Here is a 24,538-nt window from a genome sequence, read left to right on the forward strand (position 1 = left end):
GCCGCATTTTTCTTATGCAGGTGCATCAGCGCACGCCCGCATCAGAACTCCCCATAGTGCACAATAAAGCGGAGCCGCTCACTTCATTGTGTGAACTGACAGGGTTTCCTATGGCCCCAATTCAGTTCTTTGCAGCCCGGCATGGGATCCCAGCCGGAGCGTATACGATGTGTATATGCTCCGGCCGGGATCCCATAGAACAAGAGGCATGGTTCCACACTGCATTAAGTACAGCCGTTGTTGCCGATGGCACACTACTTTTACGTAGTGTGAACATAGCCTAAATCCAAGTGCCAACTCTACAGTTGTAGAGGTGGATTTCCGCTCTTATGTGGTGGATTGAATGCAGCCTTAAGACACTTCCACTAATCTTCTAGCCACCTCTACCACCACAGGGCTCTCAATGATGCTGTAGAGGAATCCTGCTGGCCACAGATTAAACCAGTGTCCAAACTGAATTGGGGGTAAATTTGTAGTCTTTACATTAGGTTATCTGTATAGATAACCTAATAGATACATGCTGAACTAGTGCCTGCTATTGAAATATATTCCAGAGGCTCGGAGTAGTATTAGATCATCCTAAAGAAAGAGCCCGGCCGCTCACCAGAGATGAGTCCGACGTCCAGAGAGAATGACTAGAGCCGTTATTCTCTATTGGCGTCGGGCCCATCCCTGGTGAGCGCGCGCGGCTTCGGACTGGGATATCTCGGCGGCGGGTAAGGCTCCAGGCCCGGGACTTCTCGGAAATGGTAAGTATATGTGTCTGCATCGGGGGGTCGGCCGGGCTCCGTCTCGGCACGGGGGGTGACAGGTTCCCTTTAACGTTTATGGATACAATTGAAAATTTTTCAATGAAAAAGAAATCCTCCACAGGTGTTTATTAGACATTGCTTACTCTTGCGCATACAATGTGCTCCCTATAATAATATGTAGTTTTTCCCCTCTATCCTCTCTATCTACATTCTGTGTGAGCTGCCATCCAGGCGTTTTTCACCCCTGAACACAATCTGAGCTGGTGTGTAACTCCCTTACCATTCCTGCTGTTATCTTCATCACTAAAAGTAGCAGCCAAATGGTAGGAAGTTTTTAATGAAGACTAATTAGAAAGTTGCTTCATTTTGCTTTCAGGAAACAAATCAAAAAAAAAAAAGTTAAAGAAAAATTAAATTACAGATGCGAGGGTTGCCACATTCTATTTCGTACCTTTTTATTTAACATACAAAACAAAGACAGCTTTGGGGGGTAGGGGAAGAGAGGGAGCGACCATAGACCTATACTGCCATAGTAATTTCTTTTAGTCCATTAAGATTATGAAACATTAGAAACATGCTTTAGATGTGCTTGCAAATCCACTTGGCATCCGGAGTCCAATTATAAAATGTCTGTCAGAGGAAATAAACCGCAGTTCTTTACTGAAAGCAAAGGTCAAGAAATTGTAGGAATGCAGGAAGGAGGGGGAAGAGACCGGGAGGAAAGATGCACAGATCTAGGCTCCCACTTATGTTATACTCTTAAGTTGGCTTAACCTGCCAACCCTCTAATGTAAATGGTGGCCTTCTGATTCTCTCCTGACAGCAGCGTACTCCTCTTATCCCCATTCAGAACACATGGCTTTCATACTTGTGAGGAAATGGCAGTCACCCCAACCAGCATTTGGCTGGAAGCTCTCTTGGCTACATTCATGGACCATATTTGGATGGCAAGTGAAACCAAATTTAGGAATCTTGGCAGTATTGGGATTACTTTTTTTTTTGTACTATTATTTTACTTTTTATTCCTGTAAAATAGCTCCTACCCACTCGGTGCAGAATAAGTATGATAGTTTCTCTAGGTCTAAGCATAGTGTAGGGGGTTGTGATCATACCTGACACACATTTTCACTAATACCCTACAGTGTGAAACTTCTAAAATTGGTAATGTCCCCGAATTTTTACATTTCTTGTAGCCCTTATTTGCTATAAGGCCATATTTCCATGATAAAAAAAAATATTTTCATGGTGAAACAAAATCAGCCATTTTGCATGAAAAAATGTTCTTTTATTGGCTGGACATACCAATAAATAGAAAGTGTGATAAAGCTGGGTGTATGACCAGGCAAGCCAATAGATTCCCCTTCAATAGGTCACGTGCAGGTGGATATAAGGTGACATACGGTGTACACAACATTGTGTACACCGTATGTCACCTTATATCCACCTGCGCTTGACCTATTGAAGGGGAATCTATTGGCTTGCCTGGTCATATACCCGGCTTTATTCACACTGTGATATATACCACGTCCTTGGAATGGTGCCCCCGGAAGAGCTGTGGTGATTCTTTGGATTTCATGCGCTACATAGAGTTGTGCCTATATTGTTGCACAACTCCATCAGGTGAGTTGCGACATCCACACCTGAACCAGCGCTGTGTTATAACTAGAGATGAGCGAACCTGGAGCATGCTCGAGTCGATCCGAACCCGAACGTTCGGCATTTGATTAGCGGTGGCTGCTGTACTTGGATAAAGCCCTAAGGCTGTGTGGAAAACATGGATATAGTCATTGGCTGTATCCATGTTTTCCAGACAACCTTAGAGCTTTATCCAAGTTCAGCAGCCCCAGCTAATCAAATACCAAACGTTCAGGTTCGGAACGACTCGAACCCGGTTCGCTCATCTCTAGTTATAATATTACACCTAGAAGCGCCCCTTTCTTTCTTAATTATTAGAATGGTTATTTTTTTACTTGACATCTCAAGTAAGGGCAACTTTTCCCTTTAGACAGTGGTATTTCATACTGGTTTAACTGGTATATTGGGATAAGATAAGAGTCTTTCTCCTATATAATTATTTTCTATACAGAGACAATACACAGGGAAATTAAAGTTAGCCGATAGCAGAAAGCTGATACCAGAGGATTACAGGCACAGAGCTGGGTGACAGCTGTAATCAGAGCTCAGAGAGGTCAGTGGTGACTGTCAGAGGGGATAAAGGGTGTTGTATTTGTAGATTAAAGGAGAAGTCCGGCCAAAATTAATTTTTGATATGTTGTTACTTATGAAAAGTTATACAAATTTCTAATGTACATTAATTATGGGAAATGCACATATACTGCTATTTCCCTTAATTTAGTAGATCAGGAAGTGTTAGAAATATCTCTGAAGAAGTGACGTCACGACCCAGGGTGTAATTCCTATGGAGTGTCCAGCAGGGGGCGCTCTCTATATAGAAGTCTATGGGACTTTATTGTTTCTATGGGTTTCTATGTAATGTAATGTAATGTAGTGTACAGTGCTTTATTGAATGAATACATCTATGGAATACTTTGGGGAGCAAGTGTCCTTGCTCCCCAAAGTATTGCATAAATGTATTCATTCAATACACAGTAAGCCCGCCGATCCGCCGAATTTCCGCCGCATTCCCGCCGATCCGCCACACGCTGATCCGCCGCATTCCCGCCGATCCGGACCATATACATTGAACTACAGCTCCCATCATCTGCTTCTAGTATGAACAGGTGATGGGAGCTGTAGTTGGGTAAGGGATATGACATGCCGCCGGGCGCAGGGGGGAGCCGCTCAGTACACAGGAGCGCTCCCCCCTCCTCCTTCCGTGATAACTTCCGCCTATAGCACTGCTGACTCCCTGCCTGGCCGCCGCTCTCCGCTCACATATACCGGCTCCCGGCATCAGCGCGGACACCAGGATGCATCGGGAGCCGGTATGTATGGGGGGGAGAGCGGAGAGCGGCGGCCAGGCAGGGACTCAGCATTGGTATAGGCGGAAGTTATCACGGAAGGAGGAGGGGGGAGCGCTCCTGTGTACTGAGCGGCTCCCCCCTGCGCCCGGCGGCATGTCATATCCATTACCCAACTACAGCTCCCATCACCTGTTCATACCAGAAGCAGATGATGGGAGCTGTAGTTCAATGTATATGGTCCGGATCGGCGGGAATGCGGCGGATCAGCGTGTGGCGGATCGGCGGGAATGCGGCGGAAATTCGGCGGATCGGCGGGCTTACTGTGTATTGAATGAATACATTTATGCAATACTTTGGGGAGCAAGGACACTTGCTCCCCAAAGTATTCCATAGATGTATTCATTCAATAAAGCACTGTACACTACATTACATTACATTACATAGAAACCCATAGAAACAATAAAGTCCCATAGACTTCTATATAGAGAGCGCCCCCTGCTGGACACTCCATAGGAATTACACCCTGGGTCGTGACGTCACTTCTTCAGAGATATTTCTAACACTTCCTGATCTACTAAATTAAGGGAAATAGCAGTATATGTGCATTTCCCATAATTAATGTACATTAGAAATTTGTATAACTTTTCATAAGTAACAACATATCAAAAATTAATTTTGGCCGGACTTCTCCTTTAACTCTTTGTTGTCCTGTTTTGGTTTTTTATGTAGCTCTCTCCATAGGAGAACAATGAAGACTGGGGGGAGAGCTTCAAACTGCTTTTTCATGATAAAAATTCATTTTTCAGCTAATAAACCTAATTACAAAGTTCCTTAAAATCGCATGTACTATTGATTTCTGCAAAAAAACTAAAAAAATTTCACGACAGTGACACTTTAACCCTTTGAGGACCAGGCCCAAAATGACCCAGTGGACCGCGCAAATTTTGATCTTAGTGTTTTCGTTTTTCCCTCCTCCCCTTCTAAGAGCTCTAGCACTTTCAGTTTTCTATCTACAACCCATGTAAGTGCTTGTTTTTTACAGGAATAGTTGTACTTTGTAATGGCGTCTTCCATTTTACCATAACATGTATGACGGAATTCCAAAATTAATATTTATGGAGATATAAATTGGTGAAATCGTAAAAAAGAATGCAATATGGTAACGTTTGGGGGGTTCCTGTGTCTACGTTATGCACTATATGGTAACAGCGACAAGATACCATTACTCTATAGGTCAGCCCGAACACAACCATATGCAGGTTTACACAGATTCTCTGTTATATATATTTTTTTAATTTTTATATATTTTTTTTGGCAATTATAAATAAAATAGCCCTATTGTGATGCTTATAACAGTTTTATTTTTTCACCTATGGGGCTGTATGGGGTGTCATTTTTTCCGCCATGATCTCTAGTTTTTATTAATACCATATTTGTGAAGATCGGACGTTTTGATCACTTTTTATTATTTTTTTTTTTTATATATAATGTAACATAAAATCGGTAATCCGCGCACTTTTTCCCCTCTTTTCGTCTACGCCGTTTACCGTTCGCAATGACGCTTGTTATATTTTAATAGATCGGACAATTATGCATATGGTATATTATATGTTTATTTGTTTATTTATTTTTATATGTTTTATTTATATAATGGGAAAGGGGGGTGATTTAGACTTTTATTGGGGGAGGGGTTTTGGGGTAGTGTAATAGTGTTTTTAACTTCTTTTTTTTTTTACACATTTGATGTCCCTTTGGGGGACTTGTACATACAGTACTTTGATTTTTACACTGATCATTGCTATGCCATAGGCATAGCATTGATCAGTGTTATCGGCGATCTGCTCATTGAGCCTGCCTGTGCAGGCTCAGTGCAGCAGATCGCCGATCGGACCGCACAGAGGCAGGTGAGAGACCTCCGGCGGTCCGTTTTACTGATCGGGACCCCCGCAGTCACACTGCGGGGGTCCCGATCGGTACGTGACAGGGGACTCCCCCTGTCACTTACACTTAAACGCCGCGATCGCAGCGATTAAGGAGTTAATGGCATGTGGCAGCGCAATCGCTGCAGCGTGTCATTACCGGTGAGATCCCGGCTGCTATGAAGCGCGCTCCGCTCCGGAGCGTGCTTCATAGCCGGAGAAACACCCAGGACGTATAGTTACGCCCTAGGTCGTCTGGGCACAGACTTCCATGGTGTAACTATACGCCCTGGGTAGTCTAAGGGTTAAAGTTTTCCCTGTCGTTAGAACTTTTAGGTCGCCCTCACACGTACCAGATCCGCAGTGGATTTCACACTGCGGATTCGCAGCAAAATCCGCTGTCGATCCAATGCCGTTTATCCCTATGAGAGCACATACTCACAGCGGGATTGACATCCCGCTGTGAGTATGTGAGTTAACCCCCGCCGCCCACAGCTCCGCAGCCGAGAGCATACATTACCTGCTCGGTGACGTGGCTGCATGTGAGGCTCCTGGCTCCAATCGGTCCTGCTCAGCTGATCAGTGCATGTGAAGTCTGCTGCGGATCCGGTACATGTTAAGGCACCCTTAAAATCTAAATCAACAGTATATGTGATATAAAGAAAGTTTGGAATTTTTTTTAGTTATCATGGAAAACACGGCACTTCCTGTGTTCTGACTTTTTTTTTTTTCTCTCTTCTCTGAGTCAGAAAACAGAAAGTCCTGTGTATCCCAGGCCATGTGAACGCTCACAGAGAGAAGGCAGTCATGTGACTAATGGACACATTGACCCGTGACTCTCTGTACTGGCCGAAATTCCTATGTTTAGTCTGTTTTTTCAGCATGATAACAAAAAAAATAATAAATGTATGTTGCAAACTTGCTTTATTTCACATCTACTGTTAATTTAGAAAGTTCTAAAGACAGGCACACTTTAAGGTGGCCTTGTGGAGGTGGACACAATCTCTGTATAATGCAGAGACATCTTCTGCCAGGACCTTGCAGTAGTAGCTGGGTTGGATACTTGACAAGAAACTTTTGTGCTTATCATGAGTTAATGTGCAGAATGTCTCAGAGCCAGAAGCAATAATGGTAAATCATATCCTGTCAGCCTTATCTGCATGGCTCAGATACATCATGTACAAGAAAATCTTTTTATACTTCTGCTTAAGTAGTTCAAGCCAAATGGATCACTCCTAATGGAATAAACTGGGTAACAGTGAGGCAGTCCTGAGCTTGGCATGGTCATCTCTACATTGTATTTTATTGCCATGTTCCTTTTATTACCACAGATATTCTCAGAATTTTATCCAGATGTAAAATGATTCTGTAGATCACAAAGCAGTTGTCCTAAATGCACCAGCTTTACTTCTGCATAGAATAAGGTGCCTATAGCCAAGCTACGTGTATGTGTTCACCTTTGAACACAGTTTTCATGTAGAAGTAATCTACGGTACTTAACCCCTTAAGGACAGAGCAAATTTCCATTTTTTTGCACTTTCCTTTTTTCTTCCTTGTGCTTAAAATTTTCACCTAGAGAACCAGATGAGCCCTTTATTTTTTGCTTCACTAGTTGTACTTTGCAATGACAGGCTTAATTTGTGCATCAAGTACGCTGCTAAACCAGAAAAAAATTAAATGTGTGGTGAAATTGAAAATAAAACACAATTTTTTTATTTGGAGACGTTTTGTATTTACGCTTTTTGCCCTATGGTAAAACTGACATGTTATACGTTTTCCTCAAGTTACTACGATTAGTACCATTACTACTATGTAACTTGTCACTTTTATTTTGTTTGACTTTTAAAAAATTAAAACCTTTTTAAAAAATGTTCTTTAAAATTGCTCTATTACCATGCTTATAGCGCTTTTATCCTTTGGTCTATGGGGCTGTGTGAGGTGTCATTTTTTTGCGCCATAATCTGTACTTTCTATTGGTACCTTGATTGTGTATATGCAACTTTTTAATCACTTTTTATTACAATTTTTCGGGATTTGATGCGGCCAAAAATGCACTTCAGAATTTTTATGTGCTTACGCCATTTACCGTGCAAGATCAGGAATGAAATAAATGAATAGTTTGGGCAATTACGCATGCGGCAATACCAAATATGTTTGTTTATTTTTATTTATAAAATGGGGAAAGGTGAGTGATTCCAACTTTTATTAGGGGAGTTTTTATCTTTTATGTTTATTTTTACACACTACAAGTCCCCCTGGGGGTCTTCTAGTATTACTTCTCTGATCTCTCATTGAGATCTATGCAGTATAGATATACTGCATAGATCAGTGATCGATTGTTCTTGGCTGCTGCAGCCAAAAGCAATAGATTGCCGAGCCGGGATCAGCGCCATTACGGCATAGATACGGGGACCGCTCCTCCGCAATTGTGTCGCAGAGGGGGCGATCCCTCCACTAGATCACCAGGTATGGGAGAAAATAGCCTTTTAAATAGCCTTTAGTGGAACATGCCCACTAATTGCTGCGGTCCAGGGCTGCAGATAGCACCTGGGATTGCAGAGGTTCAGAGTGGGGTTGCCGCGCGCCCCCCATCTGAACACCCCTAGTGGCGCCAGGGCGTACATTTACACCCTCCTGTGTGCTTAAGGGGTTAATCTACACAAATAGCTGACCATGTTTGTAAATACTTAGATTTTTTTTTCTATCTGCGGTACATCTTGTATTGTATCCCGAAACTGCCATAACCGTTTTATAGCATTCCTTGTGTATACAGCTAGCAGTGGTGTATTCTGAGGACTGTAATCTTCACATCTGTCTCTGTACAGTAATCTGATGTAGAGGAGACTTAAATGGTCATTGTTGTTTCAATCAACTTCCCTTCATTTTATAGCATAGAGGATTCCTAACATAGTTTCAAATTACTTGACTTACAAAAAACTACTCCTTACCCTCCAGAAAAAGTTCTTATGTATTGGTCACTGGGAGTCTTACTTCTCTACAGTCAGTTGCCCACTGCCTATTGAGCTCAGTCCATTTCTAGTAACAGAGAAACTATGAAAGCACACAGGAGATGGGGTTGGGTTTAGTTATTGCTATGTGCAAGAGAGAAATTCTGGGTTATGTACCTGAAATATGTGTGGTTGTCTCCATCTTCCACAACATCCACATTGCCCCTAAAAGGGAAATCAAGGCTTCTTTCATTTTATCATCTCAGCAGTTCAGTTCTGTAACCACTTATCACCACTCTAAAGAGTTCAAGGTCAACTCTGGCGCTGATAAAAAAAAAAAAAAAAACTGAACTAGGCTCCAGTTGGTGTCTTCATTTTCTCTTCACTTCCTGGCTTGGGCTTTCCCATGATGCACTTTGTCTCCTGTGATGTCTAACTGAAATGTTAAATGGCTTACAACATGCTCAGCCAATCAGAGCTGAGCAATCTGAGTCATCTGACAAAGGAAGGCTGGTTTAACAGGGCTTAGACCCGCCTCCCTCTTGATGATGTCATTGTGACGAAATGGCTTCCACAGAGCAGCCTTAACAGTCATTAGGTAAGAATGAGTTTACTTCACTTCCTGGTGGGGGATTGAGGGGGGGAAAAGCCAGGGAAGGGGGGCAGATAGGGCAGATTGAAGCATATTACAAAGTTATATAACTTTCTAATGTGTTTCAATTACTGGGAAAAACGGAATTGTCCTTTAATCTAAAAACCATGCAGGTTTTTAAAATTCTTTTGAAATGACAGCTAAACTTTTAAATGGCCGTACCCTATAGACAGCTGTCGAATTATTGCTCATTCAGTGGGCAGCTATCCCTTCTGACATTCCGAGTACATATGTGTGGCTTAGTGTGCATGTGTTTGTTCTCTGTATGGAGAGGGGTATAGATTGCAGCCTTATGTCTCTGTCAGTGGTTTATTTAGCTATAGCCAGGGAGAGGGGGGATAAAAACAATGATGTCCACTTACCTTCCCGGCTCAAACGCTGAGGCTGACGTCCAGCTGGTCCCCTGCACGATTCCTAGTCTGAGACTTGGCTTTAGACGTGACATTTCAGGCCCACTTGGCCTGTCAGTGGCAGAGGCAGGACTAGAGCAGCTGGATCTCTGCCTTAGCGCTGGAGTCGGAAGGTAAATGGACGTCATTGTTTTTATCCACCAGCTCCCCAGCCATAGGTAGAAGACTTTTTTTTGTTTTTACCCAGATTCCACATACTGATCCTTCTATCCTCAAACATCTGCCATTGGGAAGCGTTAGGACACCACGTACACATTGCTCTCCCTCTAGCTCCGCTAATGCTGGGTCGACACTATGCATATGTGTGCATCTGTTTTCATGTTTTTCTATTGACTTCCATTATAAAAAAAAAAAACGGATCAAAACGCATCCGTTTTTTTTTTTTTTTACGTACACAATAGTAAGGTCAGCTACATTTTTGTGTACGTTAAAAAAAACGGATGCGTTTTGATCCGTTTTTTTATAATGGAAGTCAATAAAAAACAGATGCACACAAATACATCTGTTTTTTCCTTCCGTTTTGCATCCCTTTTTTTTGCAAAAACAAATGAGAAAAACAGATTGCAAAAACTTAGTGTGGACCTAACCTAAGCTGTTAGCCTATTCACTTTACGTTTTTCAAAAAGGTATGTCAATGTATGGAGTTTAATGGCCCTTATGTAATCTGCTAGTGAAAGCATCTGGTCTATTTCCTGAACATGTCCTGTCAACGTGTGCGACTGCTGCACCTTTGGGCCCTCCCCAGGAATAGTATACCTTCAGGTTATGTATGTAATTGCACCATGATATCGGTTTCTTGTTACCTGGTCATCTGTACATATATGCCCTGTAGTTTTAGCAGACTGAGTCTGTGCAGTACAACATACTAGAGCGGTGCCCCTCCTCCTTCTTTTCGTGAATAGGTAGTCAGTTTTTGGATAACCCCTTATACTCCCGTTCAGAAGATGAGTATGTGCATGAATGATATATAGATTTTAGTATATATTTAGAACCATTTCTTTGTGTAATATTTTATAACCAGTTAACAAGTAACACATTAGTGCTGCTATTCCTCGCCTGCAGGTTGCTTTTTGTTTTTCTCCCCGTCGAGCTTGATGTTAAGGTTTTTCTGCATTCTTTCACTGCAGGGTTGCTGAGTAATGAATGCCTGTGTACACTGTAATGTAAACTACTTCATAAAGTCAATCGCTGAGAGTCTATTACTAGTTACTATTCCAATACATAAACATTCCTGTGTTGCTTGTGAGGACCCATCACACCTTTATGACTTGGGGATGTAAGCACCTATTCTGGGATACTGATAGCACACACCACCCAATTCCCATCATCCAGTGGCTACCCAATATATTCCTGTATTGGCACTCCTGGATGATCTGCATAATGGAAAGGCACAGCCCTTTATTTCCACAGGCAGTGTCCCACATACAAGTATGGCCATGCCTTGGATGAGACGGCAGCAATACCAGACACAGCTGTCTATATGATCATTGTTCCTGTGTACCAACAGAACACAGCAATCACTGAGCTCAGGGAGATCAGTGAAAAAAATCCAATGGAGTACTCACTCAGAGTCTCCACTGATACATTGCTCCCAATAAATTTAAATATGCAAAAAAGGGGTCTGTGGAGCCTCAGTTGCTAGTCTCAAAACACTGGAATAGCCAGATATCCCTCAAGGGATGAAAACCTGTTGCCAAGGGCTGCCTCCCAGTGGGAAGATCACCAATCCACCCTGATACGTAGCCCCCTAAGTCCTACTCTGTTGCGAGTATTGGGAAACAAATGGGGAAATACCAGGGTGACTTCTTTTCCGGAAAAGTCTAACTCTGTGACGAGTATTGCGACATGACAAGGGTTAAGCGAAGCCAGGCATCCATTCACAGACAGCTGTTTCGGGGTATTTGCCCCTCGTCAGTGTGGATCAGGGTTCTGGCGAATGTTGGCAATGAAAAGTAGACCAACAAAACACAACAATCACTGAGCTCAGGGAGGTTGTTCCTGTGTAAGCGATGAAGCTGGGATGTTGCAGCCCCTTAATTGTAGTGATAAAATAGGGATGACTCTCCTGTCAGCGCGCGCGCTGGGCTTCGGGCGCTGATATCTCCGTGACCCGACCGGCTCAGGAAGCGGGACCCGGCGGGATCACGTGAGTATAGGGGGCTCTAACGGGGGGTCGGGAGCCTGTCACCCCGGCACCGGGGGTGACAGGTCCTCTTTAAGGAAGTATACTGAGAAAGTAGAGAGAATAGGCCGAATTCCTGGCTAGGTGTACAAAGGAACAGAAAGTCTGTTACAGGATGTACACTGGGCAGGAATTTGGGCTAATGAAGACTATAGAGGTAGTAAAATATCTTTATTTATCAATATATGTAAATGTATTAGTTAAAAAACTTAAAAAAAGATCCCTGAAAGATCCTGATATTAAGATAGTATACATCACCTCTGGAGACAGGACAAACCAAGGGTAAAGGTAAAGAAGGGTATTGTAAAAAGGCACGTACAGATAAAGTGTATGGCCAGATGGTCAGATTATATTATAATTTAATTTTTTTTTATCCTCATTTATATGCCACAACTCCTCTCATCCGTCTTGAGCTAGCTGTAGAATAATTCAGACAAGTGCCCTGTCTTCATATCATATGACTAGGGTGTCAGCTGTTTCACATTCTTTACTAGGTATTAACAGCCATTGCAATCATCACAATATGTTGGCGGGGACATTAAGGTCATTTTACGCTTTCGTGTGACTCTTTAAAGCGGTAGAGATCTGTCATCGCTTGTTTCCAACCATTGAGACTGGTCATAAGATTAGAAGTGAGGATGATAAGACCAGAAAAAGCTGACTTGATTGCTGTCCATGTTGTGTTATAGAGCAGAATATCTCCCCCTGGGATAGTGATGGGTTATTCCTGGCTACAATAAATGTAAAATAATTGGTATGTAAAGTCTGTTTACACAGAGACGGGCTGTCATCAGATGATTGTAATGTCCGTATAAATGAGGCATACAAACATTTGTCTCATTTGTCTCATTCTCTCATCTTTGGCCTGTCCTATGCCTTCAACACTGTCACCTGTTACAGACTCTAATTTCTTGGGATCACAGACTTACTTAGCCCTTTCCTGATCCTCCTTCACCTTACATGCATTTAGTCCCTCGTCTCGCTGTCCCTTAAGACTCTGTCCTGGGACCCCTACTCTTTTCAATTATACTTTTGACCCATGGTTTGTAGTACCTCTTATGATCCAAGAACTCTCAAACTTACCCCTTTGGGTTGTTACGTCTCCAGAATCTCAGAATTTTTATTAGCCCTATGCTCCTACTACTCCTGCTTTCTAAAACTCACTGTGGAGAAAACAGAATTCTACTGCCTGTAAAGAGATCATATCTAAAGCCCCTTGAATGTGTAGAGGAGAAACGACCACAGGCACTACTGAAACATACATAAACTTTCTTCAAGTATGCATTTAATTGAGGGTATGAGTTCATATAGAGTATGGAGTGCTCACTTCTACTGAAAATGTACTATATCATGGTAGACATCAAAAAAGGAGAAAAATGTAAAGGGCACTCACCATTAAAAACTTATTCTTTATTAATTTTCTTCTTAAAAACACCATAGCAGGACGAGCTTAAGTGAGGACACCAGATCATCTGCTGCACTGATTAAAAAGATCTGGTTTTCTCTCTCATGCTCGTCCTGCTATGGTGTTTTTAGGAAGAAAATGAATAAAGAATAAGGTTTTTAATGGTTAGTGCCCTCTACATTTTCTCCTTTTCTGATGTCTACCATGATATACTATATTTTCAGTAGAAGTGAGCACCCCATATGCTATATGAACTTAAAACTTTAATTAAATGCATACTTGAAGAAAGTTTATATAAGTTTTTAATGGTGAGTGCCCTCTACAATTTTCTCCTTTTTTGATATCTAAAGCCCCTGTTACACGGGATGATGGAGAGGGAGCAAACAAGCTGTCAGCGCTCGCTGGCTCCTAGTCCCCTGCTCGCTGCCGGCGCTATTACTTTCGTCGGCAGCAAGCAGGTAAGACGACGACATAGTGTCAAGCCTAACTCTGTAAAAGATGTGTGTTTTTTCTTATGTCTACAGTATTACATGCTCTGTTTGTCTTTTGAAATACCGTACTGGACATCGTTTGTAGTGTTTGCCTTAGTGTATTGGGGAATATATGTTATCTATGAATATTTGTGATCCAAAGCATTCAGTCAGGTGCAGAAATACCTATAATGCTCATTGGGTCAGCCATTAGGTAACTAGTAGGAATCCATGAAACAACTTGGGGGACCGCCCTTGCTGCGGTAACCAGAATATGTGTTTGGGTTTCAGCTTATAAAGCCTATGAAGTCTTATTCCATTTTCATATATTATTTAGGTATTCATTAAGATCTCTGCTTAGTTTAGTTTTGCTTCATTTAGTTTTTTTTTAATTTGTCACTCACACAAGTGAGTATATAAGCAAAGAAGACTGAAGAATATCGCTCAGTTTTCCCCTCTAAGTTTCTTCGACAAATGATACAACGTTTTCTCGTTTTTATAATCCCAGATCCTAGATCTTTCTGTACTGGTGCATCACCTTCTTTGCCATTGTAGATAAGCCCATTTATGCCATAATAATTTGCAGTCACACATCCGGAAGATTTTTATTTTATACTTTGCTGGTTTACTGGGCCTGTATTGTATGAATCTGCAACGTCCTCTGAAAGGTACAAGTTGCTCATCTACTGTAACATTAATACTACGGTTGTAAAGTTTGAAGCAATTTTTGATAAATATGTTCCAGATATAACTGATAGGGGCTAATTTGTCTGTTTTGTCTGTAGAAACAAAGAGACTGAAAATGAGTCAGACTTTCTCTCAATATCATATCATCACAGGTCCTTCAGCAATTAGCTGACAGTGTATACTGTCCTCAGAAGGACCTGCAATGATGTCATGGCCTTATCACTCCCGACATATGACATATGACATCCTCACATGGCATGATCCATCCCCTGACCCCTCCACCAGCAACCCCGACTACAAAGAAAAGTAACTTAAAGCGACTCTGTACCCACAATCTGACCCCCCCCCCAAACCACTTGTACCTTCAGATAGCTGCTTTTAATCCAAGATCTGTCCTGTGGTCCGTTCGGCAGGTGATGCTGTTATTGTCCTAAAAACAATACTTTTAAAATTGAAGCCTGTGCCAAACGGGAGTATCTGTGCCCTAACTTTGCACCCCCCCACCCTCTTCATCATTAGGAATGCCACAGAAACATTTTCTGCATGCTGAACATTGCACAGGTCCTTAACGAGCCAGCCCATGCCACAGGTGGGGAATAGGAGGCAATCTGCCTGGAGCATTCCTAATGATGAAGAGGGTGGGGAGGAGGGACGGAGAGGTTGTGCAAAGTTAGGGCACAGATACTCCCGTTTGGCATGGGACTGCAGGTTTAAAAGTATTTTTTTAGGACAATAACTGCATCACCTGCCGAACAGACAACAGGACAGATCTTGGATTAAAAGCAGCTAGGTACAAACAGTTTGGGGAGTCGCTTTAAAACACAAACACTGCTGAGTGCATGATAAAAATAGCAAGGGCCTAAAAGGCCCCCATTCTGTACAGATGTGGTTTTCACCAAAAAAGCATTTTTACAGAAAAATAAATCAAGAAAACAACTGGATATTACCTACAACAACATAACTGAGGAATACCTAGAGTTTCAAAATTGTAACTAAAGTAATTTTGCAGATAATAGCAAAAAAGTAAGCATGGGGGCCTAAAAGGCCCCCGATCCGCATTCTAGGGTTAAGACATTATTTAAAGCGGCACTTTAGCAGGTTCTTCTCAGAGAACCTGCTGATATGCCGCAGTAGCTGTGTCCCTCAGTAGTATATGGGCATTAGTTTCACCCCCTCTCCTCTCCTGCATTGTTTCTAAAATTGCTAAATGCTCTTATGCAAATTACTTGCTTAAGAGCATTTAGGGCGTTGCTTGGGCCCGGAGAGCATCGCCACGCCGCGCCTGTCCCGCCCCCACCCGTCCCCTCCACTACGCATATTCATAATTGCTTAGTGGGCTCTGTACACAGCGGCTGTGTAGGAAAGCGGTCCCGTTGACGATCCTCCCGTAGGTCCCTCTGGACGTACGTAAAAGATACTTATACTTACATCTTGAGGAACCTCCAGGAGGATCGGCGGTGGGACTGATTCCCTGAGCAGCCGCGTGTATAGAGCCCACTATGCATATATAAATATGCATAGTGGAGGGGGCGGGCTGGGCGGGGCATGGGGATACTCTCCGGCCCAAGCAACGCCCTAAATGCTCTTATGCTAGTAATTTGCATAAGAGCATTTAGCGATTTTAGAAACAATGCGGGGGAGGAGAGAGGTGAAAGTAATAGCCATTTACTACTGAGGGACACAGCTACTGCGGCATATCAGCAGGTTCTCTGGGAAGAACCTGCTGATAGTGCTGCTTTAACAAGGTCTTTCGTATATCAATTCCTCTTCAGGTTATGTTTGCATTACTACCTGAAACTTATATTTTTCTCCAGAATGTAACTTAATTGAAGGTGAAGATCACGTGGAGGTGAATGGGGAAATATTCCAGAAGCCTTTTGTAGAGAAGCCTGTTAGTGCGGAGGATCATAATGTTTACATCTACTACCCAACATCTGCCGGCGGCGGGAGCCAAAGGCTTTTTCGAAAGGTAATCCAGCCTCTAGCACCAGCCTGTCTGACATCACACACAACTTTTCTTACAATCATGATTTTACTTTCTTAGGGTACATGCACACTGCGGAATGGCGACGAATAACCTGTCGCCATTCCGCAATGTGCATGCACCCATGGCCCCCGGAATGGCACTTAATTGCTATGTGAATGTGTTGATGGGAATGGTTGATGGGTACTGCCTGGGTACGGTCTCACCACTGTCGATGGGTACTGCCCTGCTCTGGCCCAACCACTGTCGATGGGTACTTCTCTGGTACGGTCCCACTACTGTTGATGGGTACTGCCCGGGTACGGTCTCATTTGTTCTCCCTGAATTATTTTACACATTGATGTCTTTATTGCTGCACTAAAATAAGCTTTAGCTTCCATTTCACACACAGACTTTGAGAAAATCACTTTAAGGGAAACTTATTGCGATAATTTCCTATAAGATGAGACCCTCATAAATACGGCACATGAGACGTCAATGAACCCTTTAGCCTTACAATGCGCTTTCATTTGCAAGCAGTGTAAACCTCAGGCTTCATATCCCACTGTGGCAGATGTTTCCTTGCATGTTATATAGTTGTATTTTATTGGGTGGATGAGCATTTCACCCCCTCCACCAACACTAACTCTATCACTGTTACTTCTCTTTCCTAGATTGGCAGTCGTAGCAGCGTATATTCCCCTGAAAGCAGCGTGAGGAAGACTGGCGCATATATATATGAGGAGTTTATGCCCACCGATGGCACCGACGTCAAGGTATTCTATTGCTGTTTTATACAGAATCAAAGCTGAGAACTCGCACAACAAAATTTTACTGTATGATTCTTATATCAATCTGAATGTCCGCTTGGCTTGTCAGACAGATTAGGTGACGGTGCGAGAAGGCAGCTGTTATGTCATCGCCCTGTGTATCCAAGCCGTGACTGGCACTTACTGTTTTCTTTTCCTCTAATGCAGGTTTATACTGTGGGGCCAGACTATGCCCATGCCGAAGCACGAAAGTCTCCTGCATTGGATGGCAAGGTAGAAAGGGACAGCGAAGGCAAAGAAGTCCGATATCCTGTTATCTTAAACGCCAGAGAGAAACTAATAGCCTGGAAAGTGTGCCTGGCCTTCAAGGTGATTGTCATTGTGTGTGGAAATAAGACCCTATCTGCTGATCAGGATATCACATTTATACTGAGAAATGACACACAGTGCACACTCTCCACTCTCCATCTAGGACTGCATGGAATGTCACTGCTTTCTCAGTTGCCACTTCTGAGTGCATCATAAGCTAAAACAGAGAAAAAAAACTAAGAAATTGAACAATGTTTTAGAATGGAGACATAGGCAAGCAAGGCTAGAATCCGTATTTTGGAATACCAATTCCATAGGGTTTCATTCTATTCTAAGGACCCCTGGCATGTTACAGGGTCATTGTAAAACAAAGGTGGCATAAGATACTTGTAAAGCACCTCCACATAAGCAGAATAAAGGGCCTGGAGAAAGAGTTGAGTTGCAGTACCTAGCACAGCCACACGTATGTATGAGTCGCTGTGCATGGATAAATGGTGAAGGGGCCATGGCATACTATAGAGTGGTGTTATGCCTATTGGTAGGGTCCTGAGTGGTTGGATGCCAAACAATTACCCTTTAATGGCCCATCGATTGGCTATCACTGTTTTACTTTACTTTTCCTTGTGGAAAGCGCTATAAAGACTTTGCTTATCCTGCTTCCCAGAATTCAAAGTGTGGATATAGGTGCAAGGAGAAACATTACCCCTTTGATGTCACAACTATGGGTCTTTCTGCTCACTTTCATATTAATAAGAGTAAGGGTCAATTTGCACAGAAAGATTATCTGACAGATTATCTGCCAAAGATTTGAAGCCAAAGCCAGAAACAGACTATAAACAGAGAACAGGTCATAAAGGAAAGCCTGAGATTTCTCCTCTTTTCAAATCCATTTCTAATCTGTCAGATAATCTTTCTGTGTAAATGGACCCTAAAGATTACTCTGCAGGGCACCGGCATAATAAAGGTGCACACAGCATCCCTGCCCTATTAGGCTGGGTTCACACTACGTATATTTCAGTCAGTATTGTGGTCCTCATATTGCAACCAAAACCAGGAGTGGATTGAAAACTTAGAAAGGATCTGTTCACACAATGTTGAAATTGAGTGGATGGCCGCCATATAATGGCAAATATTTGCTGTTATTTTAAAACAACTGCTGTTATATTGAAATAATGGCCGTTATTTACTATTATATGGCGGCCATCCACTCGATTTCAACATTGTGTGAACAGATCCTTTCTGTGTTTTTAATCCACTCCTGGTTTTGGTTGCAATATGAGGACCACAATACTGACTGAAATATACGTAGTGTGAACCCAGCCTTAGACTGTGTTATCATGTTAGGATCACCTGATGAAAGATTTCCTTTAATTACTCGTACATTGATGGATCAGGCCACTTGCATATGGCTGCTTCATCTTCACAGACCCATACTGTGACAAATTGAACAATGGCTCTATAATATGGATTATGGTGTTGGCATACATCACCTCAGCCCTTTGTTAGGAACCTCTGCATAATACATCATGGGTTTGAACTTGCCACAATTTTGTTCTTCTCATCAAACTATAAGAAAAAATTCTATGTATTTTATCATTGAGATAGGACCACAGATGTGACTGTGCCACATTGGTTAGTGTATATCTAAAACTGTGCCGTATTACCAGATCAGGAAAAGCGTCACTTAGATTACTAAATGAGCATGTCCGTTCTCTTCATTGACTTCTAACAGCAAACTGTATGCGGCTTTGATCTGCTTCGTGCAAACGGCCAGTCTTATGTCTGCGATGTCAACGGCTTCAGCTTTGTGAAAAACTCAATGAAGTATTATGATGACTGTGCCAAGATTCTTGGGTAAGATTGTGAATATATTTGGCTGACTTTTGTTTGATTATATGTTTTGTTGCTTTTACAATTCCCATGCACCTTCCGGCCATGTTCACATGGCGTAAGACATCGGCCGTTCCATGACCCGGCCGTGTCACGGAACAACCAGTGTCCAGAGAAAATCATCTCTCCCGTTACTGCATTACCAACCAGATGATGCTGCTGAATTTGGATGTGGGCGCATCAGTGTGCACCCACATCCGAATTCACCACTGCACACAATGGAGCGTGCAGCCGGGGCCGCACGCTCCATTGTGTGTACTGACAGGTTGTCTGCAGCCGCTATTCAATGAATAGTGGCCGCACAAAACTGAAACGTCAGCGATCCCGCACGGGATTCCCTTAGGCTGAAGCACAATGTAGGTTCAGTAGTAATCACGGCCGTTGTTGAAATTCAGCAATAACAACCGTGATTACTAATGATCTTATGTTGTGTCAACATAGCCTCCTAGTGTTAGCATAATATATATTCTCCCAGCTTTATCTTACCATCGGTGGGGGTCTGAAAATCCACACCCCCAACCAGTTGAAACCTTTAAAGGTTTTTTTAGGTGTCAGGGTAAATTTAAGGAAATCTCTGTCTGTTATGTAATATATGTGTTACTGGTTTCAGGAATATCATCATGCGTGAGCTGGCTCCTCAGTTTCAGATCCCCTGGTCAATACCACTGGAAGCAGAGGATATACCTATAGTTCCTACAACATCTGGAACCATGTAAGCAAATACTGAATCCTTTCTGCATGTGGTGCTGATAGGATGTGGCAGGACATTGTCATCTCAGCTGTAATAATGGATTATTAGAAACAGATGGAGAGTCGGCTGATCAGTCATTTATTGTATTCTCGTAGAGAGTGCCTACTTCTATGTATAAATGTAAAATAACAAATATGCACATAATCCAGGTAAACATATAAAGGGGGAACCTGCTAACCCCACTCCCTCCCTTGCTAAAACTTACATAATACAGAAATAAATAACACACACACATTTTGGCAAAAATTTAGCAGCGTATGCTGCCTTTTATTATAACTTAAATACACATATGGGGAGGCCCGACACAAATCACGCCCTCCTTTTCCCCAGGAACCAAGGTGAGGGTGAGGGTGACCCGCCTAGGCCATTCCTCCCCCATTGACCGCAGCCTGCCGCCTAGCAGAACCGCGGCAAGGGGCCCCACACCAAATGGAACCACCTGGAAAAGGGGAGTGTGATTTCCACCTTACATAAACATTGAACCTGCAATATAACAAAAACCATAACAAACACAGTAATACAAAACTATGATCACAAACAGGGTGGGTGGGTGGGTGGGACCTGCTATAAGTGCTTAACCTAGCTCACACTCCCTCTCCCTTTATTCTCATAACCCCGCCCCCTCTCACACCTATCTCACCTGAAATACCTCCCACAGGTATTCCCGCCGCCTAGCTAATTCTCTTTGTCTCTACACAAAGCCCCCCAGCTAAGCCCACCCACTCTACTAACTCCAGCAGCCATTTTAACTCCCTCATGATACCAAACCACCATTATGCCCATTACAAACAAATCCCTCTAGCAACCACCCGGTCGTGGTCGCAGAGACCCCCCTTATGGTTCCTCGCCGGGAGGCCCCTTACCCCAACTCGTCACTCTTTATTGCTTCAGTGACATGCAATACCAGGATAGAGAACAGCTGTAAATATGCTTTGTCCATTAAAGTCTTATACACGTATGTGTGCACACAGGGAGTAATCCTTGTTCCAATATACAATGCTATTTCTGGAGCTAGTATTTCCCAGAAGCAATGCGTTTAGGGAAGAAAAGCTCTATACATATGCAATACAAAAAGTACACAATCCAGCAGCATAAAAAGTCGGCAAAACGTTCCATATATAAAGAATGTTTTATTTATTCCTTCACTGCTGGATTGCGTACATTTTTTTGGACAAAAGTTTCCTGTGCACAGGAGAAGCAGGCTGGCATAGCGGAATCTTGTTTCTGCTTATAGATATGCAGTGTATCGGTGCACTCGACAATTCCTGCTCTCTCTTATTTATACAGAATCCAAAAATAAGGAAAAATCCATATGCCTCACATACTACTAGTTTTTAAAAAAATATATTTATTTTTGTTAAAGGATGGAGCTTCGATGTGTAATTGCGGTCATAAGACACGGTGATCGGACACCAAAACAGAAGATGAAAATGGAAGTTAGACACCAAAGGTGAGTGAGGCATTTCTGGTGACTACTTTAGTAAATCAGGGGCTAAAATGTATGTGAATACTCGTTGAAGCTTCCCACTCCAGGTTTGCTCCTATTAACTTTAGAAAAATGGAGCTATCCAGAAACAGAACCAAGGTGCTCTGAATGGTGGGGAAAAAAACCATTTGGCTTTTTTATGATATTATATTATTCTCCTGCCCTTCTTAAATGCAAGGGAGTGGGGGGAAAAAAAGTTAAAAAGGCAAAAAATACATTTACATAGTTTTGCTTTAGCTGTTCAGGCATGATGGGAATTGTAGTTTTGCAACAGCGGGAGGGCCAAAGGTTCCCCATGTCTGTTTTATAGACTTAACAATATTTTATTACCTTTTTTTTTTCTCGCTGCTTTAAAAAAATAAAAAATAAAAAAAATAAAATGAATTCTATTTATCCCTTCTATATTTAAGGTTCTTTGATCTTTTTGAGAAATGCTATGGCTACAAGACTGGAAAATTAAAACTAAAGAAGCCAAAGCAGTTACAGGTGAGTGGATATCACTGGAACATCCTAGCCCTGGAGTGTGTATAGAGCTCCATGTACACTGCGCAATGGTGCAGTTTCATCAGGTTTGCTTTGCCCTGATAGGGCAGAATAACATAATCTGACAAAATATTATTTTTGGTGAAGACTGACCCTCAATAAGTGAACAGAGCCCGAGATACATGCCTATATTTCCTGCACACACCTATTAACTTGTTTTCATGTATTTAAAACAGGAAGTCCTGGACATTGCGAGACAACTTCTTGTTGAACTTGGCCAAAACAACGACTCTGAAATAGAGGAAAGTAAAGCAAAGCTTGAGCAGCTGAAGACAGTGTTAGAAATGTAAGTCGGACATGTAACAACTGGATTTGCTTTACTCACCTTACTTAGGTACTTTGAAATGGAAGAAAAATTCTAAATATTCAGGAAGTTAATTTTGACCAACCCAGACTACAACTAATAGTGAGGGGCTCCTCTATAGGCAGAGTAAGGGCCCTATTACATAGAGCGTTAATTGCCCAAATCAGCCAATTATTACTCCATGTAATAACAATTTAGCCAGACCTAAAACTATTTTTTGCATCAGGCACACATCACTACATATAATAGCTATGCGCATCCTACGGCTGATGATCATTGTTCGCAGCCTGTCTCGACCAGTGATTGGCTGAGCTGCCGCAGCTTGTCCGTGCGGAGACCGAAACAGAGGGAAGAGCTGAGTACACCAGGAAATGTGATAAGGTGACTTAATACTTTATCATTTTACACTAAAGGCAAGGCCTTCATGGACATCGCTAACTATGTCCGTGCAGCCCTTGCTGCCCAATAGTCGACCTGTGTTATAGCTCAGTAAATGAGCGCCCATTTACAGTTTATGATCGGGCAGTCCAATAGGACCCTAAGAGTAGCATATGTTGCTTCTGGATCTTCACAGGGTGATAATAGTTGATTCCCTGGGGGTCCCGGAGACAGTGCTGTTATGTTAGCTTATTATTTGGAAAAAAAAATGGATGTTTAATAGGAGTTATATAGTAAACCAATGAGCATTGTAGTTAAAGCCAAGTCCCATGTGACTGCATCTCTGTGTCTCTTCAGTGTCAGTTCCTGAACAGCAGCTCACTACATATAGCATCCTAAAATAGTAATGCAGCTTTAATACAACAGCAGATCACACTTCTCAGTTTTGACTGTGCTAAGTGCGATCCTCTCCCGGCTCTATGTCTTGTGATCAGGCTCATAATGTACGGTAAGGGGGAGATTTATTAAACATGGTGTAAAGTGAAACTGGCTCAGATTCCACCGTTCATTCCTCACAGACTCTTTGGAAAATGAAAGGTGGAATCTGGTTGCTAGGGGCAACTGAGCCAGTTTCACTTTACTGTTTAATAAATCTCCACCTAAGTCTATGGAGGCCTACTGATTTATGCTGACACCGAGAGGGGGAAGGACAGACTGCAGCGTGGCCCTCTCCTCGCTCATCTTGACGACCGATACGGGTCTGAGCATTTAGACCAGGACTAATCAAAACTTTTGACATGTCTTGACATTTCAAAAGTTTTCTATGATGACAGTGACACTTTAAAGGGGATTTATCAGCAGGTAAGACGAATCTAAGCTGTTGATAGCCCCCTGTAGCACTGGGGACACTGGGGAGGGAAGGTATGTGTGTTACCTTCCTCTTCTGCACTGGAGCACCCTTAGGAGCACTGACGTGTTATCCAGCCCTCCCCTTCTAATGATAATCAATGGACTCAACTGGACCAGCGCAGAGGAAGAAAGTAAGACACATACCTTCCTCCTCAGCATCCCCAGAGCTACAGGGGCCTATTAGCAGGTTAGATTTGTCTAACCTGCTGATAGTTCCCATTTAAGGCAATATTCACACCACATTTTTGAGGAGACAATACCGCCATTTTGATAATTATGGCCATAAATCATCTTAATCATTATGTCGCTTTGCTGACCAGTGGCTTGTGTGACAGAATATAATATGTAAATGTATAACATCAGTTCATCCAATGTATCAATTGTTTGCTTCTTCGCAAGGTATGGACACTTTTCTGGAATAAACCGTAAGGTTCAGCTCACCTATCTACCACATGGCTGCCCTAAAACATCTAGTGAAGAAGAAGGTGGGTTATAGTTGAATAATCTTGTAAAAGTAGAAGCTGCTGGATTGTGATATTGTGTAACATAATTTTCCATTACGGCTGAATTTTCCAGACTGTCGAAGAGATGAACCATCTTTGCTCTTAGTCCTAAAGTGGGGTGGTGAATTGACTCCTGCAGGGCGGATCCAAGCGGAGGAACTTGGCCGAGCATTTCGGTGCATGTATCCTGGGGGACAAGGTAATCTGTACAGAGTCCGTACAATACTGATGTACTGTTACCCAACTGTAATAAAATAAGGTTGTCCTATAGAAAGGTTTAATGTTTAGATTACACAGTTATTGCATTAGTGCACATTGTACACTGCAGTCTGTACAGAGACTGAGAGCATGCAGCAGGGTTTGGGTACTTCCTCCCTGTATGC

General features: G+C 42.5%; 1 protein-coding gene across 1 annotated transcript in view; it reads left to right on the plus strand.

The window, feature by feature from the left end:
• Positions 1-24,538, plus strand: part of PPIP5K2 (diphosphoinositol pentakisphosphate kinase 2) — a 69,769-nt gene that overhangs the window by 12,360 nt on the left and 32,871 nt on the right. The window contains exons 6-15 of the mRNA XM_069962973.1: positions 16,164-16,318; positions 16,987-17,088; positions 17,290-17,451; positions 19,124-19,245; positions 19,892-19,993; positions 21,396-21,482; positions 21,929-22,004; positions 22,238-22,347; positions 24,052-24,137; positions 24,229-24,354. Coding sequence (XP_069819074.1) covers positions 16,164-16,318; positions 16,987-17,088; positions 17,290-17,451; positions 19,124-19,245; positions 19,892-19,993; positions 21,396-21,482; positions 21,929-22,004; positions 22,238-22,347; positions 24,052-24,137; positions 24,229-24,354 — 1,128 coding nt within the window. The remainder of the gene's footprint in view (positions 1-16,163; positions 16,319-16,986; positions 17,089-17,289; positions 17,452-19,123; positions 19,246-19,891; positions 19,994-21,395; positions 21,483-21,928; positions 22,005-22,237; positions 22,348-24,051; positions 24,138-24,228; positions 24,355-24,538) is intronic.

This window comes from Dendropsophus ebraccatus, chromosome 3 (genome assembly GCF_027789765.1).
Source record: "Dendropsophus ebraccatus isolate aDenEbr1 chromosome 3, aDenEbr1.pat, whole genome shotgun sequence".
Taxonomy (NCBI): domain Eukaryota; kingdom Metazoa; phylum Chordata; class Amphibia; order Anura; family Hylidae; genus Dendropsophus; species Dendropsophus ebraccatus.